The sequence below is a fragment of the Ciconia boyciana genome, chromosome 9 (genome assembly GCF_034638445.1).
Source record: "Ciconia boyciana chromosome 9, ASM3463844v1, whole genome shotgun sequence".
NCBI classification, from domain to species: domain Eukaryota; kingdom Metazoa; phylum Chordata; class Aves; order Ciconiiformes; family Ciconiidae; genus Ciconia; species Ciconia boyciana.
In genome coordinates, this window is record NC_132942.1 from 41,729,906 (window position 1) to 41,751,938 (window position 22,033).

Consider the following 22,033-nt stretch of genomic DNA (forward strand, 5'->3'; position numbering starts at 1 on the left):
AGAAGCAATTACTTTTTTCTTTCAGAGAAAAGGGGATCACTTACGGTACTTCGAAATAAGATTTTTCAAATGGCCTAGAGAATAATAATCTTTCTCTATGCGAGTTGAGACACTACCATTTCTTTCCATCTCACTGAGTGTGAGCCATTCGTGGTGTATGAATGCATCTCTGTACTTAGGAAATAGATCGCTGCTCTTGAGTTGGATAAGCTGCGGTGATGCCACTTCTTAAATATCATTGACTCCTGATCCAGTTGGATCAGATTTTGATCTTTATCTTCATAACAGAACCTCTATTCTGAAGGAGAAAATGAGTAGAAGAGATTGTTTTCCACAAGGTTTTGGCAACTTGAAAATGTATTTGTGAGGTTATTACGTAGTGATTGTTCATAAGTCTGAGTAATTGTATGCAGAACAAAATTCTGGATTGTCACGCTCGGTAACTGTGTTACCCATATAGCAAGTGTCTTTACTCACAGTTGCTCTGGGCAAAGCACAACGTGCTTGGCACTGGTGGTTGACTTGTTCCGCGGCAGTGCTTATTCTCCAACCTGTGTGTGAACACAGGAGTCTTAGCCATGGAAAATTACCGAGCACCTACAGCCTTTCGTGACTTTAGAGAGTATTGCAAATGCTTGGCAGTCCTGTGGAGTTGATCTATTAGTTACATTACACGTTATAAGGAAAGCTCTTCATTTCCTAGGAGAAGCTCATGGTTAAAAAAAGCCTAATATCTAGATAAATACTGCTTATACATCACAAATCATAGGTAGTAGGAAGAAAACACATTGCTATTGGACGATAAACAGCATGCCAAATAATGTAAATTGGTATTAAGAAGCGAAGACAAATGTAAGTCTCAATCTGTTAAAAGCATTTCCACATGTAGACTTAAACACTCTTGTTCTTTTACTATTCTTCCTGCATGGCTTTATTTGCATTTATTTGCTATTTTCCCATGGGATTAAAAAAAACCTTCAACAGTTTCATGACAAGTTTTCTTTAATACTTGTAGAGGTTGGATGAAAAAAGAGCGTTATGCTGATTATAAACACTAATACATTATTAATGAAATAAACGCACCTTATTGGTTAGCCAGTGTGAGTACATGCAACAGGAAAAGCTAATGCCTCGTTTGTTAGTAGGGCTTTCTGTGTGTATTTTCTTTTACTTCTTAGCCTTACTGCAACCTGGTAGGCACCAGATACGTCCGTATACCTTCTTAACCTGCTGCCAAAAGTTAGCAGAGCCTCTTCCCAGGTCTCTTCCTCAGTTGGCTGTAATATTCATAGTGGCTTGGCTGCTCTAGCTCCTTGTCTTTCTCAGTGCCCTGGTGTCCCTTGCAGATGTGTTGCTGCAGGTTTGCTGTACCTACAATCAGTGTTAAGTATAGCTAATCTGTGACACTGCAATTTGAGGTTTGTATCCTGGAAGTACAAACAGTCTACAACTTTCTTCAAGCCTCGATTCATCGAATCAATCTTTTTTCATCTTTTAAACAGTCGTTCAATAGCTCAGGAGTAACTTTAGTTTACCACCTTGTTCAGTACAATTGCCCTCTTTGTTGGTATTATGACAGACCTATAGAAGGATAGCATTACATTGGCTTCTTCTATGCCTATTGGAATTACAGGAATCAACAAGGAAGCTGTAAACCCTGTGCTAAGAGGAAGCTAACGATGGAAAAAATACTCATAATACCTGTCTTTTTGTGTCAGTCTTATAGCAGTTGTCTGCAAGGCACAATGGAACATCTGGAAGCAAGAGCCCTTCTATTCAGGTAGCTGAAATTGCATTAGCTGCTCTCGCATAAAGAACAGGATTAGAATGACAGACCTCCCCACTGAAATATTTGCTTTTGAATAAACTTGTCAAATGCAACAAGGAGTGTCATGGCAAAACTTTCCTGCTTCTGCTGTGAGGAGAGCTTCTGTTTATATTATGACAAGAGGGCTGTGTTTAATTGAGTTGCGTTTTGGTGCCGTCTGCTGTAGGTAGATACAATGAAAGGGGACAAAGGGCAAGTTCAATTCACTGCTATCAAGTTTCCTTTCTTCTAGTAGCAGGTAACAGCAAAATAATTACTGCATGTTTAAAACAGGTGTGTTGTAGAAAGAATTCATAGGGGAAGCAAGAAACTGCTGCAATAGCTTCACATTAATTTATGCTCAAGATAGATTCACTGTTCTTTATGGCACAACGGGGGACCCTAAATATAATGGGGAATGAAAACTAAGGAGGATAATAGAGAAGGAAGGCATTCTGCAATACCTTTAGACTTCACGTGTTATTCCTGCTTGCCAGAGTCTGCTTTGGTGAGCGTTCACCTAAGCATAATGAAAGAGTAGCTTACAATATAGCTTTGTAGAAACTAGGTCAGGTAAATTGGAGATGCTATTGTAGCTTTACTCACTCTTCATCTGTAGATCTAAAGTTCAAATAAAAAGTTTTTAAAAGGGTAGTTTTCATTAGTAGCCATTGCAAAACTATCATGTGATTCAGTACATTGAAACTAAGCAAAGGTGACAAGTCTGGTGGTCAGTACTTTAGAAAGTTATACGTAGGCAGCTTGGTTGATACGTGAACTACTTCAAAACATTGTTCTCATTTGAAAATGCCTGTCTCTACTCCTTAATATTACCATTTCTTCTAACGGTTATTTCTTTAGTTTGTTTTAGATTATACTGCAGGAAAAAATATTACCAGTTTCCCAACCTTGGCTGGGGGTTGGAAAAGTGTCTCCACAGCTAGGCAGAGCTTGGCTTTGTCTGTTACTCAGAAAGGTGTAGTCAGGTCACTAGAGACAAATCTGTTACATTTGTGCAATTTTCCTCATGGGCTAAAGTTTCATCCTCCTTCCTAACAGAGTTGTTCAGCCTGTGTTGGGATGCCTCACTAATGTCTTGTATTGTTGCTTGTGCCAGCTTGGTATGCCTGTAGAACGCTATACTGAACTAACGAAGGTGTTAATTGCCACTATAATGGCATACTGATTATTTTAAACAACGACAAAAATAAGTAAGAGCTAGTGGTTCAGTGAGCCAGTGACATCAAGTTATACAGGCAACTCAACCCATTTTATCTGAAACTTCTTTCTGATACCTTCTAAAGAATTTTACCTTTTTCCTCCTCCATTTGGAATGCAGAAATGGAATCTATTTTAGATTGTGTCCTCTCTAGCTGATACACTTCAGTTTTGAAAGATTAGCAAACAGGGGCTCTTTCTCTTGTGCCAGTTGAATAGTGATTTGTGTTTCCTTGGTGAGGTATGTGGCCTCTTAAGGCTACAGCTCGGGTGCCTCATTTGTGGACCCAGTTCTCCTGTATGACTGAATGGCAGAAACATGTCCAGAGTTGTCATTCAGATGGAGACCTTATCACACAGGACAAGAGACACAAAATTACTGGCTTCTAGACCATACAGCAGCAGTTGAAGTATAATGTTGAGCTAACATGAATGAAATCATACAATTTGGCTCTTAAATAAAAAATGAAATACTCTGATTTAGGAGTCTTTTAACTGCTCATTTTGTTCAAAAATGGTAAAACAAAATGATTCAAAGTTTCCAGAATGTGTTTTTTTTTTTTCCCCCCCCACACACTTCTAAACTTAAAAAAATGTTTTGTTGTTTTTTTTACTGTTCTAGTGTACCCCCCTAAAACAGTAATATTGCCCAGGGGAGGGAAAAAACATATTTGAATTATTTGTATAGAATATTTTATCTAAGGTATGCATAACAGATGACAACAAGTGTCATTAATATTAACAGAATTGGATAGTTTTATTTCTGCTTTGTGAAGTCTTATTCATCTCTATGCTTGGATCTGGGGGGAGAAAACTAGTTTAATATAATTTCTGGTCCTAATTTAATATTTTCTAGTCTCAGATGGTCTTCTGCTCTCCCATCACAGTGCTTTAATATTGACCTGCCATAAAGATATTGACTTTATTGTTTGTTCCCTAGGCTTTTCACAGGCAGAAAGATGGCTATCAATTATTCAGTAGAAATTTTCTCCCTGACAAAGTTTTCCCTTGATATCTTAACTGAAGCCAGACCTTTTAACATGCTGATTTCTTGCTGCATTTATACTTCAACTTAGTTAGACATGGGTGTCTACTAATGAGTTAACTGAGCTAATAATTTCTAGCTCTTCAAGTCTTAATGTGTTACTGCACTAAGTTTTAGAAGGAGTTAATATTTTTGTGGAGGTAAAGGTTATAAAGTATATTAATCTTGTAATGTCAGCTGTAGTGCAATTTCCAGTGGAAGCTTGAGTTACAAATATGGTTATGTACATATTTGTATGAAATCCTCTCTGAAGCTACTTACTATAAGCACGCAGACCACCTGCGTTTTTATACCTGGCAACTGAAGACTACTTAGAGTGAAATGGATGCTCTTGTCTTTGTCATAGCTGTGAAGGGAATTCATGCACACGTGCCCCTTTGAACTGTCCAATAATCCTGGCAGCCTCTGGGATGTAGGATAAGGGAGCAGAAATGAAAGCCAAAAAAAGAGAGAAACCAAATCTAGGACATAGAAGCTAGCTAATGACAAGAAGTAAATTGCCAAGTGAAAAGGCATGGAGTTTAAATAAAAATAAGTGGGATGGGATTCTGGCTTTGTCACAAATGAGACTTTCATGAGGGGTTAGGATTTTGCCCTTGTCAGTTGGCAGGAGAATTCTCCATCCTCTAAGCTGACTAGAGCAAGCTATGAAAAAAGAGCAATTATTCCTTCTTCCTTACCCTCTTTTAACAGTTTTTGGTGAGCATGGAAACAATATGAACTATGTTAGTGAAAGAAATTACGTGCCAAGAAACACCGATGTGCTTATATTGGATAGAAAAGCATGCAGTCTAAGATGGTGTCTATGAGCTTTTGGGGGTGCTGAATATAGAACCTTCATGCACACAACACTGTTGTATAATATCTTCCGTGAGCTTTCAGAGCAAGCATGAGATTTTTCATCCTTCCCCCTCCCCCAAACTCTCGTTTCTCCTTCAAGTCCTCTCTGTTGTGGTGTGCTTTCCCCTTGGGCTAATCAATTTTCACTGAGTTCTTCCTCTAGTTCTTTACCAGTTGATTAAAAAAATAAACAACCCTGCAAGTGCCTTCTTATCTCACTACATGGGAATAAATTACAGCAGCAACCTCCTGCTTGTCAGGAACTTCTCTACTAGTAGATACCTATTGCCAAATCTACTGTGCCTATTTTTCTGGGTTTCATTTTTTTTTAAATAAAAGTAATAAAGTGAGCGGCTTCCCTGACATCTAATCAAACACTTTCTCATTCTCCATCTGCTCCATATAATATTTGTTCCTGTTGCTACTTGGCATTTATGTCTGTGGCCGATGGATACAATAAGGGATTGTAATTTTATTGTTGTCAGAAGCTAACACAACTGTCTCATTTGCATTATGGCTTTGTTTTGCAAAATTTCTTTTGTCTCTTACAATGTAGATCACTACTTTAAATTAGAATTTTTAAGTTATGTCCTGTGTGGATTTGAAAGGTAGTATCACACTGAGCATAAACCTCTTGCCAAGAGTTTTATTCTTCAATTTTGTATATTAATATTGATTTTATGTTAGTTACTAATGAAGCCTTTGCTGTTGTCAAGGCACTAATGAGCGCAAAAGGGAAAAGGCAACATTGTAGTACATGAACTTACTGGAATGACTCTTCTAATTGATGAGTTGCATTTCATCATGTATAAAAGGCAATTCTTCTGGAAACTGTGGACGGTATGCTTGGTTTGCTCGTTGCTTTTTCAGTAATAAATAAAGAACCTTCTATCAGTGCTGGAAACTACAGAACTAAAACTTGGGCTTGGTTATAATTTTCAATGGTGCTGAAAAGATCATAATGCCTGGACGATTGCCTTGAATATCTCTATATAAATACACCTATTTAGTCTAATTAGAAAACAAAACACAATTCGGAGTTTCAAATTTTTAAACCCCTTGTGTTATGTAGATATTTCTTCCTTCTGTCCTCTGAAGAAAGCATCTCTCTTTAGGGGTCATGAATACATGTAAGAGCCAATATATAAGGAAGCTACTTGTGTATTATAGATATAGCAAATAGATTTTCAAATTGAGAACTCAGCTGTGTCTATTTTGTAACAGCTATTTTGTAACAATCTGTGATTTAATGTGCCATTTAAAAAAAAAAATAATTCTGGACAGCGCTGGAAAACTTGTCTACTAGCACAGTTTATTGCTTCATCAGAATCTATGTGAAATAACTCGGAAGTGGCAAGAACTGATATTTGATTGATACTTGTTTTCTTATAAGTCATTGCATTAGAGATTCCTCCACCAAATAAATTTGTGGTCTTGCACTGTATTGTTGTGTATCTGTATTTAATAGGGTAACTTAGAAATAATTTTTTACTAAAAAATAGCAGTATCTTACTTTAAATGCCTGACACTTCTTCCTGTGAGATTCTAGTCTGTTGAGTCTCTCAGTGTTTTCCCACTGCAGAGAAATAGACTTAGAGGAAAGCTCTGAAACTGATCTCAGCAAAGGAGACTTGTTATGAGACTGCTATCATTAGTTTTTAACTGATATGCAGGGAGAGGGTGTAACAAGAAAATAAAAAGCTATAACAGATCTAGAGTTTTAGAAACTTTGATGCTTTTGACATGATCCTGTTTCTTGAACACCCAAAATGGTTACTGATGGTGCCTCAAACAGGCAGTATTTGTCAACATTCATACCGTACTTCTTACTCAAGATTTCAACTCTTGAAATACTTAAGTAAATCACAGAGCCTCCCTACTATGTGTGTTAATTGTATTGTTTTCATTTACAGATGGGGGAACATAGGGAGGTTAAGTGTTTTGCCTGTGGTGTGCGGTCTGAGTTTGTTTCTTGGCTTGGATTAGAATTGAGGAAGGGAAATCCTTATCACAGTGACTGCGAGCATTGGGACTAACGAGCAGATCTAGGATCGCAGCCTGGAGCCTGCTTACACCTTCGCCACTAAAATGGCAATACAAAGCAAGTAAAATACAGGTGAAAGCATTAACAAATTAAAATGAGGCACCAAATGACCCAATTTGCTGTGCCTTCTGGTTTGCTACTGGCTCAGTTCCTAATCTTGTTTCTCGCAAGAGAAACTCCTACTGTGAATAGCTGCTTCTTAATAATAGAATATTACTTTACTGATTAATATTTGTTGGACACTTAGTCTAATTATGGTTTCTCACAGCTTCTTTAATTACTATAATATGAGGTTTAACTTAAGCAAAATATTTCAGATGAGTTTAGCGATGCTTTGCTTCTTAATTTGGTACATGGAGTACAGCAGCTGACTATTGGGAGAGAGGAAAACACAGTCCTTCCTGAAACCAGGACACGTGTTTTTGAATGATAAGATATGTTAGTATTTTTGTTTCTGAATCAAAAGATGTAATACCAAGGATTTACAGAAGCTAGGAACTCTGAAACCTCAGCCTAGGGAATAGCTGCAGTGAACGTGATTAACTGGATAAAGGGGAGCTCTATGTAGTGCAATTGAGGATGTCAGTGTTTACTTACTAATTGAAAATGGAGAGACAGAATTAAAAGCCTATGATTAGGAAGGCATGCCAATATCTTTAAGGACTAGCTACTGTCTTTTCAAATGAATGTGCAGAGGAACACTGGGTTGCTTCTCTTGGTGAGAAATCATCCTATTTCTTCTATGTCATTTGTGTTGAAAAGCAGAAGGTGAAATATGAAGACAAGCCTTTTGAAGAAATTAGTGACTAATTTCTTCTTTCTAGGATGTCACATTTTAACACAGAGGTTAGATTGCATTCATATTGAATATCTTGGTGGAAACTACAAAAATAGTTGCATTGGATTTTTGTTTGGTAAGCATATGGCAGAGTATTAATGAAGAATACCAGGTAAGAATAAAGTGGAGGACTCACTGATAATGTGACCTGTCAGCTGTATTTCTCAGTTCTCTGTTTGTACATCTCCAGTACTATTTTCAAATGTCACACCTTAATTTCCTCTCCTTTCATAGGGAAATGCTTAAGAGCAGAGCATGTTCTTGACTATTGAGAACGATAACTCCATTAATCAAATTGAATTTAAAAAAAAAACCACCACCAACAAACAAACACACACCAAACAGGCTGCTGTGTATCAGTCCTGTTAAATCAGGAATGATGGTCCTGAAGTCCAACCTGAATTTCCTACTTGATACACTTAATATTTAAAATAAACTTGAACCAGAAGCAGTTGAGCACACTGTATCCATGCTACAGAGGACTTGCATGCTTGCTTGACATGAAGTTTGATAAGTCAAATGCTGTGGGAATAAATCCTTCTCATTTTTCACGGACTCAGAAAACTTATTTTAGACTTTGTTCTCCTCCTTTGAAATTATTTATTTTAGTTTAGCAAAGTAGAAGTATGTAGCTTCTGAAATGCTCATGCTTCATACTATATAGTAAGACATGGAAATTTGATTATGGAAAAGGGGTCTCTTACAATATTTAAAGAAGAAAAATTAGGTTTCTGATTTTGCATAATGCTGATTTATTTTGAAGTGTAATGCTTTATGCTTTCACCCTTGCAAACTGATTCTTATTTAGAGGATGAAAGATTGTGTAAACTATAAAATTCTTGTATAATTTAAACTGCCTGATAATGTACTATAGCCTCCCAGAATTCAGTCCCAAACATGAAGCATTGATTAAAAAAAGGCATTTAAATAATTTAAAATTGTTCAATGCTCAGCATGATCAGAACCCCAATCATTTTCAAATAAAAGTACCTATAAAAAATTGAAGCAGTTGAATAATTTTAAATTGCTTTATACTGTGCAAGCACAGAACCCCAATCACTTCCAGGCTGAAGCACTTACCAAAAAAAAAAAAAAAAAAAAAAATTGAAGTGCTCCAGTAAATTTAAATTGCTATGTACAAGGAAAAGGGCCTTTAAATTATTGGATACTTGAATTTTTTTCTTTAAGTTTTCTTATTTTTAGGTACATCTCAAACAGCTTTGCTTTGTCAAGATGAATCAAAAAATCTGATCATATAAACTTGCAAAAAATTAAATTAACCCCTGTTACAAATAGTAATGGTAGGACATTCCATGATCAAATGCATATATCCTGGTGTAGGAATTCAGTACTTTCGTTATTATATGTAGCTCAGACAAAAATAGAATATAACCCTATAAAAAAAATAGCTTAAACACTAGAATTCTTCTTTAGCCTGTCTTTCTGATAAAAAATAGACCTCTTCAGATCCCCCAAATCTGAATTATGTTAGACTTTTTTACCTGGTCAGTCTAGACAGATGCAAAAATATGTCCTTATATGCTTTCTGTCCAGGAATTTTAAACAAAGATGTGACTGACCTCTCTCAACTACTTTAGTGATAATATTAACGTTTAGATGTAGATACAGGTTGCAAAAGCAAGATCCGAGGCAGCAATTCTAATTTTTCACAACCTTTCACGTGTTTTATGTTTATTGCTTGTGTCTGCCTGTTGAATCTCATGTGGAACAGATGATAGACTTGGTAAATACAGATAACTATAAAACTAATAAGTGTACTCAAAATGCTGTCTACAATGTTAAGTGGGGATGCTACAATAACATATTGAGTTTCCTAACCACCGCAGAAACCTAACTCGATTTAAGCTATGGATTTCAAAAGCAAATTTCAGTTTATTGTAGAGGTTTCATGATGGAGTTTGTGGGATACAGCCATACGTATGTCCTTATGCCTCAGGACTGACAGCTGTCCCTTCATGTAAGAGAAAAAATAAATCATTATATTCTCATGGGTACAGATAGTTTTCTGTGATGATTGTTTCTGCAACCAACCAAAAAAAGCCCTGAAATATTTAACAATTACTTCTAATATTTCCCAGCAGCATCATTCCTTGATGGTTGAAATAAAGTTCTACTGTGAAGAAGTAAGAAATAGGTATTCAATAGGGTGTTACTAAGGCATTCTCCAGTACTCATGAGATCTCATTCTCAACGTGTCAGGATTTTCTTTGACTTCCTAATACATGTGGGGTCAATAGCTGTATCTTTTACGTAAAAGATTTCATTCAGCTTTTAAATGGCAAGCAATTATAAGAGAGAGGGTTATAGACCAAGGTCTTGGTTTCATATTATTTATGTTCTAATTAAATTACCAGACTGATTTCCCCCCCCCCCCCCCGCTTTGGCTACTAAGTGTTGATCTTTAATAGTTATCATGTTCCTAGCATTAATAGGTTTTATTTCTTTGGAAAGGTCATTCTTGATGTAATGTCACTGTTAACACAAAGGGAGCCTGTAAGCTTTAGAGATTTTGCTTTATTGTGATGTGCTCGAAAATGTTCAACTACTTGCTGTCTTTCCCCTGGGGCATGCTTTCTCTAAACTCAGAAGAGTTAGTACAAGTTCTTTTAAATTTTTGACTGTGTTCTTGCAATTTATTAAAAATACTCCTCAGGTAGCAGCTGGCACTGCTAAAAAGACCTGGGTCTTTTTTTTTAATCCTTTTCTATTTATTTCTGGATGACTCTAGGAGCTTGAAAATTGCTGCCTATTGTAAATAAATGCACAAGCCCCCTTGACTGGTAAAATGAGCAGTGATACAACAACTTGGGTCATATCAGTTAAATGAATTAAAAATATGTATGGTAACTAGCCTACTAATAATAAGGTACAGTTAATGCTCTTTAGTAAAAGAAGGTAAAATCACTTGAAAACCAGCATTGAACAAGAAAATACAAAAGTGTGGAAATAATTTTAATAATCAGTTTTCGAATTGAATTCTAGGCTAAAGTAATGTTAAATTATAGTATAAATCCTCTGCATCTATCAAACAGTCCCTGTTAAAACAATTTAAAGATACACATATATTTAAATATATGTATGTGCAATATAGGAATACGTATATATTGCATGTATTTTTCTCCATTTCATTCAAGTATCTTTCTTCCTCTGTTGCAGTTATTTCAAAGTTGATCAGTTCTTGTCTTTCTATTAAAACTCTGATAACTTCTTGCAGTAGTTGATCTGCCAACAAGGTTAACTGGGGATAGCGGTGCTTTATTTTGACAGGCATACGTGGGGGGGGCAGGGAGTAGCACAAAAGGACTTCAGTGAATTTACTGCAGTGTAATTATATAGCTCAGCTTTACCGGTTGATCTTCTATGATCTATAGAAGCGCATCCCTTAAGAAGGTAGACCAGGCAGGTAACAGCTAACCTACTTCCATTTTCCTTCCTGAAATTCCTGTTCTATGTTCTATGGGTTGTGAGATAAAGGTAAAATAGGTAATATGTCTAAGCGTGGTGTACTGTCTAGGATAACTGACTGCAATTCCAATGACCTCAGTCTGTATATCTAATAAAGGCTTAAATTACTGCCCTTTTTTTTTTGTGAACTATCTATGTATTCGCTACACTATGTTTTAAGGCTTTCTTCTATTCTGTGAGCAAAAGTTAGCATATAGGCAAGCAGTTTCTGGTTTGTATTTTGTTTCATACTTTGCTGATTTCTAAGCTCAGTTCCTTCTCCTATAGGCAAATATTATGTGTATGATGTAACAATATTTTGTCCTCTTAGTTAGCTGAAAAGAGATTTCATGGACTTATTTTACATCCCGAAATTAATTATGTCCCTAAATTTTACCAACTGGAAAAAAAACTGGCATAGACCTCTCTATTTCCTGGAACTAGTTAATAGGACAAGCGGAAGTAGTACTGTATGCCACCATGTATCACTTACATGGGTTTTAGTTTGTTTTTCTGAGATTGTATAAGCCTTATTCTCTTATTTGCTTGACCCTGTTTCTCATGATTCCCTCTTATAACACTTGAAACCACTGGGCAGTTTCAGTTATAGTTGGTAGGCTGAGCTGTAGGTGTCAAGTTCATAGGAGTTTCATAAAAATGGGAAGCTGATGAGAAGATAGAAAATGTGTTGCCATACCCACTGAAAGAAAGACTGAGGTGATTAACAGGCCCTGTCCTTACTGAAAGAGAATCCACCAATGAGCTTGGTTTTTTTAAGCAGAAATCAATAGGAAGCCGGTCTTCAGAACTATTTATTTTAACACTCTCATACTACTATTGTTCAGCATGATTTGTAGTAAAGAAAAAATAATGATGTGATGTACAGATAACTTTGTGCAAAAAATTGTCTATAGCTTGTTCTACAGAATATATTGTCCTCTTCCTGTTGAAGTCAAATAAAAGTACATCAAAATCGGTAGACAGGTTTGCATTGGGCTTCTTGCCTTCTAGCAATTTCTCAATTTTTAATTATGAGTCTATGGATGTTAGGCTTGGGGTTTTTTTTCCCCCAATACCCTTGCAGGAATCGAGGGATTTACTTGAAACTATTCATTTAAAAAAAAATCTTTCATTTGTGACTGTTTAGGAGAAGGTCAGAAAATGTTCAACAAATGTTTTCTTGAAGTTGAAAAACAGACGTTTTCACTTGTCCTTATACTCTTACGAGTTCTGGGGGATCCTGCTTTTGTAATGTTTCAAGGTGATAGCACCGTGTATGTGTTTAATACTCAAAACCATGCTGTTCTTTGGAAGATTGTTTTCGCAAGCTCATTTTCGGTTTTAGCTTACCAGCACAAAAGACAGATGTTCAGTGTTACACCAAGTTCAGTTTTGTGGTGCAGCAATAATTGCTTTATACTATAACTTCGTGGAATATAAAGAAAACGATAGGTGGAAGGTTGCACTTTTTTTGATAATGATCACACTGTTGGGAAATTAAACATGTATCATATTCCTTATAGTTTCCAGCCATCCTATCCAAAACCCACTATCTACGGTAAGAAATATGGTTTTAATTTTTTCTCTAATGGCTTTTGCCACATCAGTGTTTGCCTGTGTGGAATAATGACTTTGCCCCATGCAACTGCATGTGAAGGGTTATAAATATGTTTAAACAATTCTTAATTTATTTCCTTTTTTAAAAAACAGATATCCATATTTTCATTCATCTAAGTGTTTCATGAAGTCATTACTGCTGGAAAATAAGATCAACCTGTTTATTTCATTAGGCGATAAATAACTAAAATGTTTGGTATAAGCAGATCTTTGAACAGGTTATTGTTGTAATGCAGTTTAGGTTTCAGTAATTCCATACTTTACAGTATAACCAGATCAGACCTCTGACTTTCAATGTTTCTTCTTTATGCCTCTTTCACTGGTACAGGAGTGTTATTGAATGGCTCATTTGCATTATTCTGTGCCCTGTAAAATGAATTTATTATGCAGCTTCTCTAAATAGGCTAACCAGTTGTAATCTCATTCCAGTGGTGTATGGGTTTCAGCAAAATATGATTACTTTTTTTCATAATGCCTAAAAATAACCTTGGAGCCCAACCCTGTCCTTTTGTCTGAGGAGTCTTTTTTGTTAAATGGTGTTATTAATCATGATGAGTAGATATTTACTTGTTAAATAGTTGAGTAATTTAAAATATTACTTATTTGAGCACAAGTAACACATTTTGGCCTCTGTTATTAATCATTAACGTACTTAATGAACCAGGATGATAGTTATTGCCCAGATTACAAAAATCTCAACAATGTTGAGATATGCTTACATAGATGAAACAGTAAGTTGGTCCTACACTCTGAGCCATATGGGTGCAAGCCATCTTTGAGCCTGGAAGCCATCATCTATCAGCAAATCCTGAGTCTCAGCTAATAAGCTCTATTGAGAGGGAAGGTTAAGCTTGGGCTTTGTGCTGTAAGATGTCTGCCACTTGTGAGCAGAGTTGGTTCCCATCTGGTCAGAAAGGGCATAGATTTAGCAATGCACGAGGGTTTGCATCTGTGTTTGTATTTCATAAAGATTAATCCTGACTCTGTTTGCAAAAGCTGCTTAACATTGTTGTAGCTAAATGGACGCAGTATCTCCGTTGATGTCAAATTTTTCAGCCCTTTGCGTGTTAGTTAATTTTAGAATGATTGTGATCTATCAGTATGACAAGACTTTAGAAAGGAAAAGTGGAATTTTAGGAAGCATTAGGCAACGTATTTTGGGCTTAAGGAAATATTAATATCACTTACCAGTCCCTGGAGAACACTTATCTGGAATTCTTTGTGTATTTTGCACGTGTGCAAACTTAAGCAGGCACAATGAAAGGTTACTGAGATGATGAAAGGAATGTATCCGTATAGGAGGAGATTGAAAGAGCTTGGTTTGTCTAGCCTAATAAATTGAAGACTTAGAGAGGAGAAAGGTTAATTAAGTTATGAGACAAGACTTGTACAAGAATAAATGGCTGTAAATTGACCATGAACAAATTTATTCTGGAAGCTACGAAATGACCATCAGAATAAGGGTCCAGAATTGTGGAATGCAGGAAGAATTAAGATTGGGATCAAGTGATTCGGCCGGGACGCTATGTTGTGCCTGGTTGTGACACCAGAGGTGGTTCCTTCCAGACCTGTGTAAGGCTTTTCTGGGTTCCCAAGTCAAGGGAATTCTAAGCTAGCTCAAGTTCTGATGCATGGAAGATGTGTTAGTAAGAGTTTATTAAAAACCTTAATTTTAGGGTGCAGTTTCATGGCAGCTTAACTAGATTAAGTGCAGACTGCGATGGTCTCGCATCTGACCATGTTTTTCCAGCTACACTATTCTGCGGGCACTGGCTTTCACAGAGCCACCTGGTGACTTGATTCAGGGAGCAGACGTGACTGGAAGAAGAGCAGAAAAAGTGATTGGTTTCCAGGCAAGTCAGTGCCTGGGGAGAGAGGAATCGTCACAACTCTGGTTTCAAACAAGGGTGCCATGGAAGTGCTCCCATACTTTCTAGTACACTTCTCCTATTATCCTTCTTCACCCTAAGCAGCGTGGACTCCAGAGTTGCTTTGGGCTCTGAACAGACCCTGGGGTCATATCTTAACAAACTGATAGTACCTCTTCCAGATATCTTGAATTTCAGAAGGAAAGTAGCTGGCTGTTCAGACACTAGCGCTGGCAAATTGCTTCTTGAATAACTTAACAAGATTTCCAGTGTCATGGAAGATGCACGCTTTTTACTGAATATGTGATAAAATTCTTATAATAAACATACATTCACAAGGAAAGTGCTCATAAAAAGAAAGTTCCTCTGTTAGATAGTCTCACAAAAGAGTTTGTCATATTTTTTTTCCAGTTAATGGATGCCTACCGCAGTCATACCGCTTAGTGACAGGAGAACTGAATTCATTTGAGCCAATAAAGTCATTCTAATTTGCATTTTCATAGCCCACTCTTCAGTACTCCAAGTGTGACTTTCACTTTTAGGACGGAGCTATGCGGTGAATGGATATGTAGGCCCTTTAGAAGAATATTTATCATCCTTGAAGAATCTTAGTGCCAAATCTTAATAGCATTTCTTACAAAAATGACTGGAATTCACTATCAGATTTAGAGGTAGAGCTGTAGAGATTGTGAATACTCTTTTTCTGAACCTCTTTCCTGATAAAAAGAAGAGAGGTTAAACCCTAAAACAGTGAAAACTTTCCCTCCAAAATGAAAACATTGAATAAAAAAAATCCCTAAATTGTAGTGCTCTAGAAATCAAATTAATGCAAAAGAACTGTGTGTTTCCTTTAATTTAGTCACTGTCAGAGATAAATAATTCAACACACCTTTATGCAATGTTAAAATACCTTTGTTAATTAAGCCAATCAGAGGATCAGTTATTCAGGCTTTTGAGGGTTTTTCTGTTCCAATTGATGTTAAAAAAATACAGAAGACAAGGAGAACTTCATGTCCAGTCTGTGTGTGATTTGATGAAACAATTGCTTTAGGACCTGCTGACACTCTAATTGGAGTCTGCATAATGCAGAATCAGAACCTTACTTAAAGCAGTGCTCTCTTTATTCTGTTGAAGTATTCCTCTGTTAATTTCATTTAAATAACTCCCTCATTTAAATCTTGAGTAAGAACCTAAAATCAATGAATAGTTCTTACTGACTTCAGTGAAGGCAAGGTTTCATCATTTTTCTGCAAATCGTTGTGACTGTGTGCTGCTTATTACTTGTTTTTCTTCTCTGATCGCTTCCTCCCTATCCATTTTTATGGGTCTAATGTTGCAGCACCTGAAGATAGAAAGGGTTTTAAGATTCAAAGATCTTGATCTGCATGATAAAAATATTTTGTCATGTGCAATTTAATTCAGTGTTGGCAGTTCTCATTATTCTGATTACTTTTTTTCCTCTCAGTTCTCAGCTTTTAGGATCACCATATTTTATATGAAAATCTGAAGTTTTCATATGCAAAAAGCAAATTTCTAGTTCTCGTGTTTCCAGAGAAAAGCTCGGAAGCATAAATTTTCAGTACTCGCTTCCAAGTAAATGAGTCGAATAAAAAAGAAACCCCCAAACCATACTTACAAAAAAACCCCCACCCAAAAACTCCAAAGAAAAAGACCCAACCAAACCCCTCATTTCTCAGGAAGTGACTCACAATTTTTGAACTTTTGAGATTATTACTATTATTAAAAATTATTGTGACTTCTATTTTAGCTCTTCTTTTGTGGGGTTTTATGTTGGTTTGTTTGCATTTCAAATTACTCTCCTGAAGTCAAAGGTAGAATGTGGTCCTGCAGAATACTGCCCTATGAAATGAGATTCATTTGCGTTTATTGTGTGTAAAATTCATGTCTGCGCAGATGATTTTCACAGGTGTCTGCATTTACATCTCTATTTAAATAAAGCCTTGTGCAAGGATGAATTTCACACCACAAGAATGTGTACGAAATGCAATTAATATTCTGAAGCTTGCCTTTTTGTGATAGAAAGTTGATCTCGTACAGGTAGGGCTAATGAAGATACGAGAGTGTTTACAGTAGAAGTTGAGAGAATTAATTTCCAAAGTGAGGACGTGGCCAATCAAACCTGAATGGAGTTGCTTCGCGTGCTGAAACTGGGCGAGTCAAGAAGGACATAAAGATTTTGAAATTTTGTGGAAGGTCATTTCAGAGACTAACATTCAGTCACCAGCAGAGGAGGTAGAGAAGCCCTGGTTTTTGAGATGTGGTAATACCCAAAGGTACTTTAACGTCAAGGGGCTTTATTAATTTTCTCTGCAGTATAGTATAAAATTGCTATCCTCTTTTGCTTTCCAATCCATGTTCTATGTGAGCAGCTTTCAGTGCAAATGTTGACATCAGTCAAGGTCACCAGCATGTGTGCACTGTTTTATTAACAAAAAAGGGGTTTCATAGGCTCGATACCTCATCAGAAGTATAGTTCTAGCTCAGTGACCAAACTTGCACAGGAGTTGTCTGAACTAGTGACATTTCCTTATAATCACTGGTAATAAATTCAGAAAGACAAATTGTCAGGATATTAAAAATGAGTCTTTACTCTGTACATTTCTGAAAAGCAGTAGGTTATGAAAAACTTTGATTCTGCTTGTCAGTGAATATAGCATCTGTAGGTCTGAGTAGTCACGACTCCCTGGTTTGCTTTTCAGACTTCTAGCCCTTCAGATTTTCATGAACAAATGATATTTGCTGTATAATTGTCATATTCTTTCAAGAATGCAGCTTTTTTCTTTAGTAATGGGTGAAGGATCCTTTTGTACTAATTGCCCAGTACTTACTTGACTAGATGTGTGAACAATATTTATATATTCTGAATACTACATATATGACATGTAAACATTTTTTTCAGTGTATTTAGCTGAAGTCTTTCTTTAGACAGCTATCAGCCCATAAACCCTTTTATTATATCAAAAAATATGAAATCTACATGGTGCTTAAATTCAGAATGTATTTTGCTTTGAACAATATTCTTTGCCTTCAACATATATCTGCTTGGCTTATTTTTTCAAGGTATTTTTAAAGACTTTCCCCCAAAGTGAGGAACCTCAACAGAAATTATTTTAATGAGATAGGTGTTTAGTTCAACAGAAGAAGTTTCTTCATGAGAAAAATAAATTAAAAGAATAATTGTGCCTTTAAAAGGTAATTAATTAAAAACTCTCAGCGTGGTGACAAATTTAACATCTTGTCTGACATGTTGAGAAGAAAGTGCCTAGAATTGCACTAGTAGAATAAAATGTTCCATTTCACAGCAAGGCCAAGCCTGAATCTTGTAATTATTTCAAAGGGAGTAAAGGTCATTTTCTATTTGCTACACCTGTATTATGTGAGGCTTCTGTACCAGGCTTACAGAAGTTAACTCATGACCTATTTAGACTGCCCAGATTTCAAAGTCAAGTTATACTGTCACAAATCTGATAAAGTAGACATTCCCTTCTCTAAGTACTGACATAGATGATGTCCAAAGCAGACTTTTTATTTATATCTCTGTAAGACAAGAGTTTCAACTTTAAGATGCCAGTAGCTGGGAGATCAGAATATGATTTGCCTCTTACTTGCTGTGTTAATCCTTTAGGAGAAGAGTTGTTTGTAGTTAAATTTCAGGATATATTGCTTGGGCTATTTTTCTGGTGTGGATTTGTCATACAGCTTTGCTTCAGTTGTTGCTTGCATCTTGGAATCGGAAGAATTTTCCTTCTACTGTGATTGCATTTTTATGCATATTCATTCAGTAACACCATGAGTCAGAAAGACAGGTACTTTAAAAATGCACCTGTGCACACAGAAAATGTGTGCAGAAAAATGTGTGTGTATCTTTCTGAGCATGTGACCATTTAAATGCATATCAGGCTACTTTTTTTTAGAATCAGTAATCAAGTTTTATGCACAATTTTGAGGGCAGGCTCTGAATATGTCAGTTCACATTTGCAGATGTCTCATACTGGAAGACTGAAGGGGACATGACCAATTCTCAACTCCTATAGAGTCCAGAATCTCCAATAAAATCAATATATCAATGTCAATAATTGAATAAGAGGTTAAGCACTGTGTTTTTAAGCCTTTGTAAGAAAGGCAGCAGTTATGTGGCTATATAGAAGTGAATAGTAGTCAAGTGTATTGCACCTTGCTTGGTGTATTACTTAAAGTCTTTATATTCTTTCTTGGTTAATCCTTCAAAGGGACAAAAACAGAGCAGGTCAGGATGGAAGGCAAGGGCATCCATCTGCTGCATTTGACTACCACCAGCTTAATTGTCATGAAATATTCTGGCTGTTTCTCACAGTCTGCTAGTACTTCTAGCCAAGCTTTTATAGCAAATGTCAGTGACACAAAACAAATGATCCAGCAGTTGGTTTCAATAAGAACTAATGCAGACCAGGTGGGGTATTGCTGCCCTTGGTTTTTATAAATAGGATCACATAAAACTTATAGTGAGTGTGAAGTGCATGAAGGGAGAGAGCAGATAATGTATTGCTCTGATTTAGCAAGTGGACTATGAGTGGTGGTTAAGGGGGAAACATGCAGATGTTAAAATTTTGCAGGGCATCTCTCTAGGATCAGGATCCAGCATACCTAGATGATAATGTGGTGGAGGTAGAACTGAGAAATGTGTGAGATGCTGCTGTTGGGTTGGGAGAAGTGAGAGTGCAGTTTGTCACCTGAGCTGCTGAAGGAGAAAGGAGGATTCAGCATTCACCTGTGTGGTATAGGGGAGAAATTGTCCTCACTTTACAGCTGGAGAGCTTTATTTGCAAAATTGTAATCATGTGTTGAGGATATCTCAAGTAAATAGACCCATTTGTGTAGGGCCACTTGAATTTTAGAGTGAATGTCATTCAGAACCACTGTGTTTGCTTGACCATTTTCTTTTTGGATATTAGAAGAAATTCCTTCACCAAAAGGGTTGTCAAGCATTGGAACAGGCTGCCTAAGGAAGTGGTTGAGTCACCATCCCTGGAGGTATTTAAAAGATGTGTAGATGTGGTGCTTAGGGACATGGTTTGGTGGTGGACTTGGTAGTGCTAGGTTAATGGTTGGAGTTGGTGATTTAAAGGTCTGTTCCAGCCCAAACAATTCTATGATTCTTGGTCACTTCGTGTGCCCTCTTTCCTTGATTTTTCTTTGGCTGTCCAACAAGCAGCAGATTAGCCATAATAACTTTGAGATCAGAGTGCTCTGTACACCAGCTGAAAGTCAGGTTTTGGAAAACACCTTTGGAGGTTCTGAAGCAGAAAGTACTTTTGAAAATGCAGTTACACATATATAGGTTGAAAAATACAGATTTGGCTTTTCCTACTCTTGAACTTGTCTCCTTTTGCCTTTCTCTTTAACCTTTTAAACTTTTTAGTAATTTTTTTTTTCTTGCTGCTTCTTTCTTGACATTCTTACCCCCACGCTTTCATTTAAAAGCTGCCAAGAAAAATAACCTTTCAGGTTGTCTCTATTCAGGGGTAGAACACAAGCCTTCAGAGACTGAGATTAGCATCGTACCTATTTCCAGCCAATTTTATTTTGCTTTTAAGCTTTCTCCTTTGCTAAGGTGTTCCTGTGGTGACAGGGAACTTTGACCACATACTAACAGTGATGCAACCTGTATTCAACTTTAACCTTCAGATCCACCTCCACCTCGACGCACACATTTCATTTTCAGTCTTCCCTTGGTGTAAACAAGCTTTTGATTACAGGGAAAATGGACAAACTGTGGCTCAGAGACGAAAAGAAAAAAAAAAAAAACACAACAGTTTACATTTGTTAGCAAAAAGTTCTTTTATAAAGGAAACTTCTGTGACGTGAAACTTCACCCTTGAATAAAGAATTCTTTCCGTACCTTGGTGATAAACATTCTGAAACTAGGTTTGCAGACCCTAATTTAACAATTATTTAAATCAACTTAAAAGTGCTTAATTTAAGCATATATTTAGGCCTAGCTGTATTCACCTGTTATTTTAGGGGCAACATTACATCCTATGGTTTCACAAAGACCAATAATATTCTTTACTGATAATCTGAACTGAACTTAACCTTGAGAGCTACTGTTTTGTAATTTCCATGCCAGCCCACATACATAAAAGCAAAAACCTTTACCTAAAAAATTGTTTACCATGATTTGAAGGGGAAGTGTGATGTGATGGATATTTTGTTTTATGAGCATGGAGCCCAATGTTTTGTTTTGAGCACTGAGCCTAAACCCAGTATCGTTCCAGAAGCCAACGTGATGGATGAATGAGTGGATGTTAAAAGTCCATTTCCTTTTTTTTTTTCTTTTTTCCTCAGGTTCTGCTGCTTGCATGTGCAGAAGATTTAGAATGTGTCCCTGGATTCCAGCAAAAGGTTTTTTATATTGAACAACCATTTGAATTCACAGAGGACCAGCCAGTCCTGAACCGTATGTTATTTTCATATATTACTATTGTGCAAAAAATCAGAATTGCTTATGTATTTGTATTGCTTCTGCCATCTATCAGAAAGCTCTTTTTTTGTACTTAGGATTTTGAGTATTGCCATGATTCTGTCTGGGTTCCCCTGCATTAATCCTATATCTCTACAGACTTTACTCTGTTCCATGTATTAGAGATGGCAAAATACTGTATATAATCATTTTGGACAATATGAATATTGTGAAAACTTAGAATAATCCACTTTTTAAAAGCAAATTTACTCTGAATTTTTTTATAGTCTTTCCTATAATCTTGGAAATCAGGGATTGTCTATCAACATTTCACTATTAATTCATTTCTGCAACTCAAATTTAGAAGCTTATATCCCAGAAGCTTCATTCAAAGCTGGTGCAAGTCCAAGTTCTTACATGAAATTCAGAGGAGGCTGGATGAATCTTGTGATCATCGGTGACAGCAAATTGTTACTACATGTGTCGTACAACTGGGATATTCAGTAATATTTCCAATGACCAGGTGTCACATTATAAAATCCAGTCTGGCACTGTATACTCAAAGCATTAAACTGAAGGAGATTTAACTGTCTTTTAGTCCTGGTGTTAGTACGTTCAAATATACTTCACTGAGCAAGTGTTACAACTTGTTCATTCCGTTCTGTGGCTTTGGGACTTCAAGACTATCAAACTAAGGTAGTACCTTACCCAGCAGTCAATGATTTTTGAAGACTTAAAAAAAGATAGTAAGTGCTGCCATTTTCATACCTTCCAAACATGCCAGCATTTTTACATATTATTAATAGTTTCTTTGTCATGCTTGGGTGCTTG

The 22,033-nt window shown here is 36.5% G+C and overlaps 1 protein-coding gene across 2 annotated transcripts in view; it reads left to right on the plus strand.

Moving 5' to 3' along the window:
* CDH13 (cadherin 13) overlaps positions 1-22,033 on the plus strand; it is a 521,177-nt gene that overhangs the window by 76,406 nt on the left and 422,738 nt on the right. For both annotated transcript variants that reach the window (XM_072871837.1, XM_072871836.1), the window contains exon 2: positions 21,088-21,199. In XM_072871837.1, the coding sequence (XP_072727938.1) occupies positions 21,088-21,199 (112 nt within the window). The remainder of the gene's footprint in view (positions 1-21,087; positions 21,200-22,033) is intronic.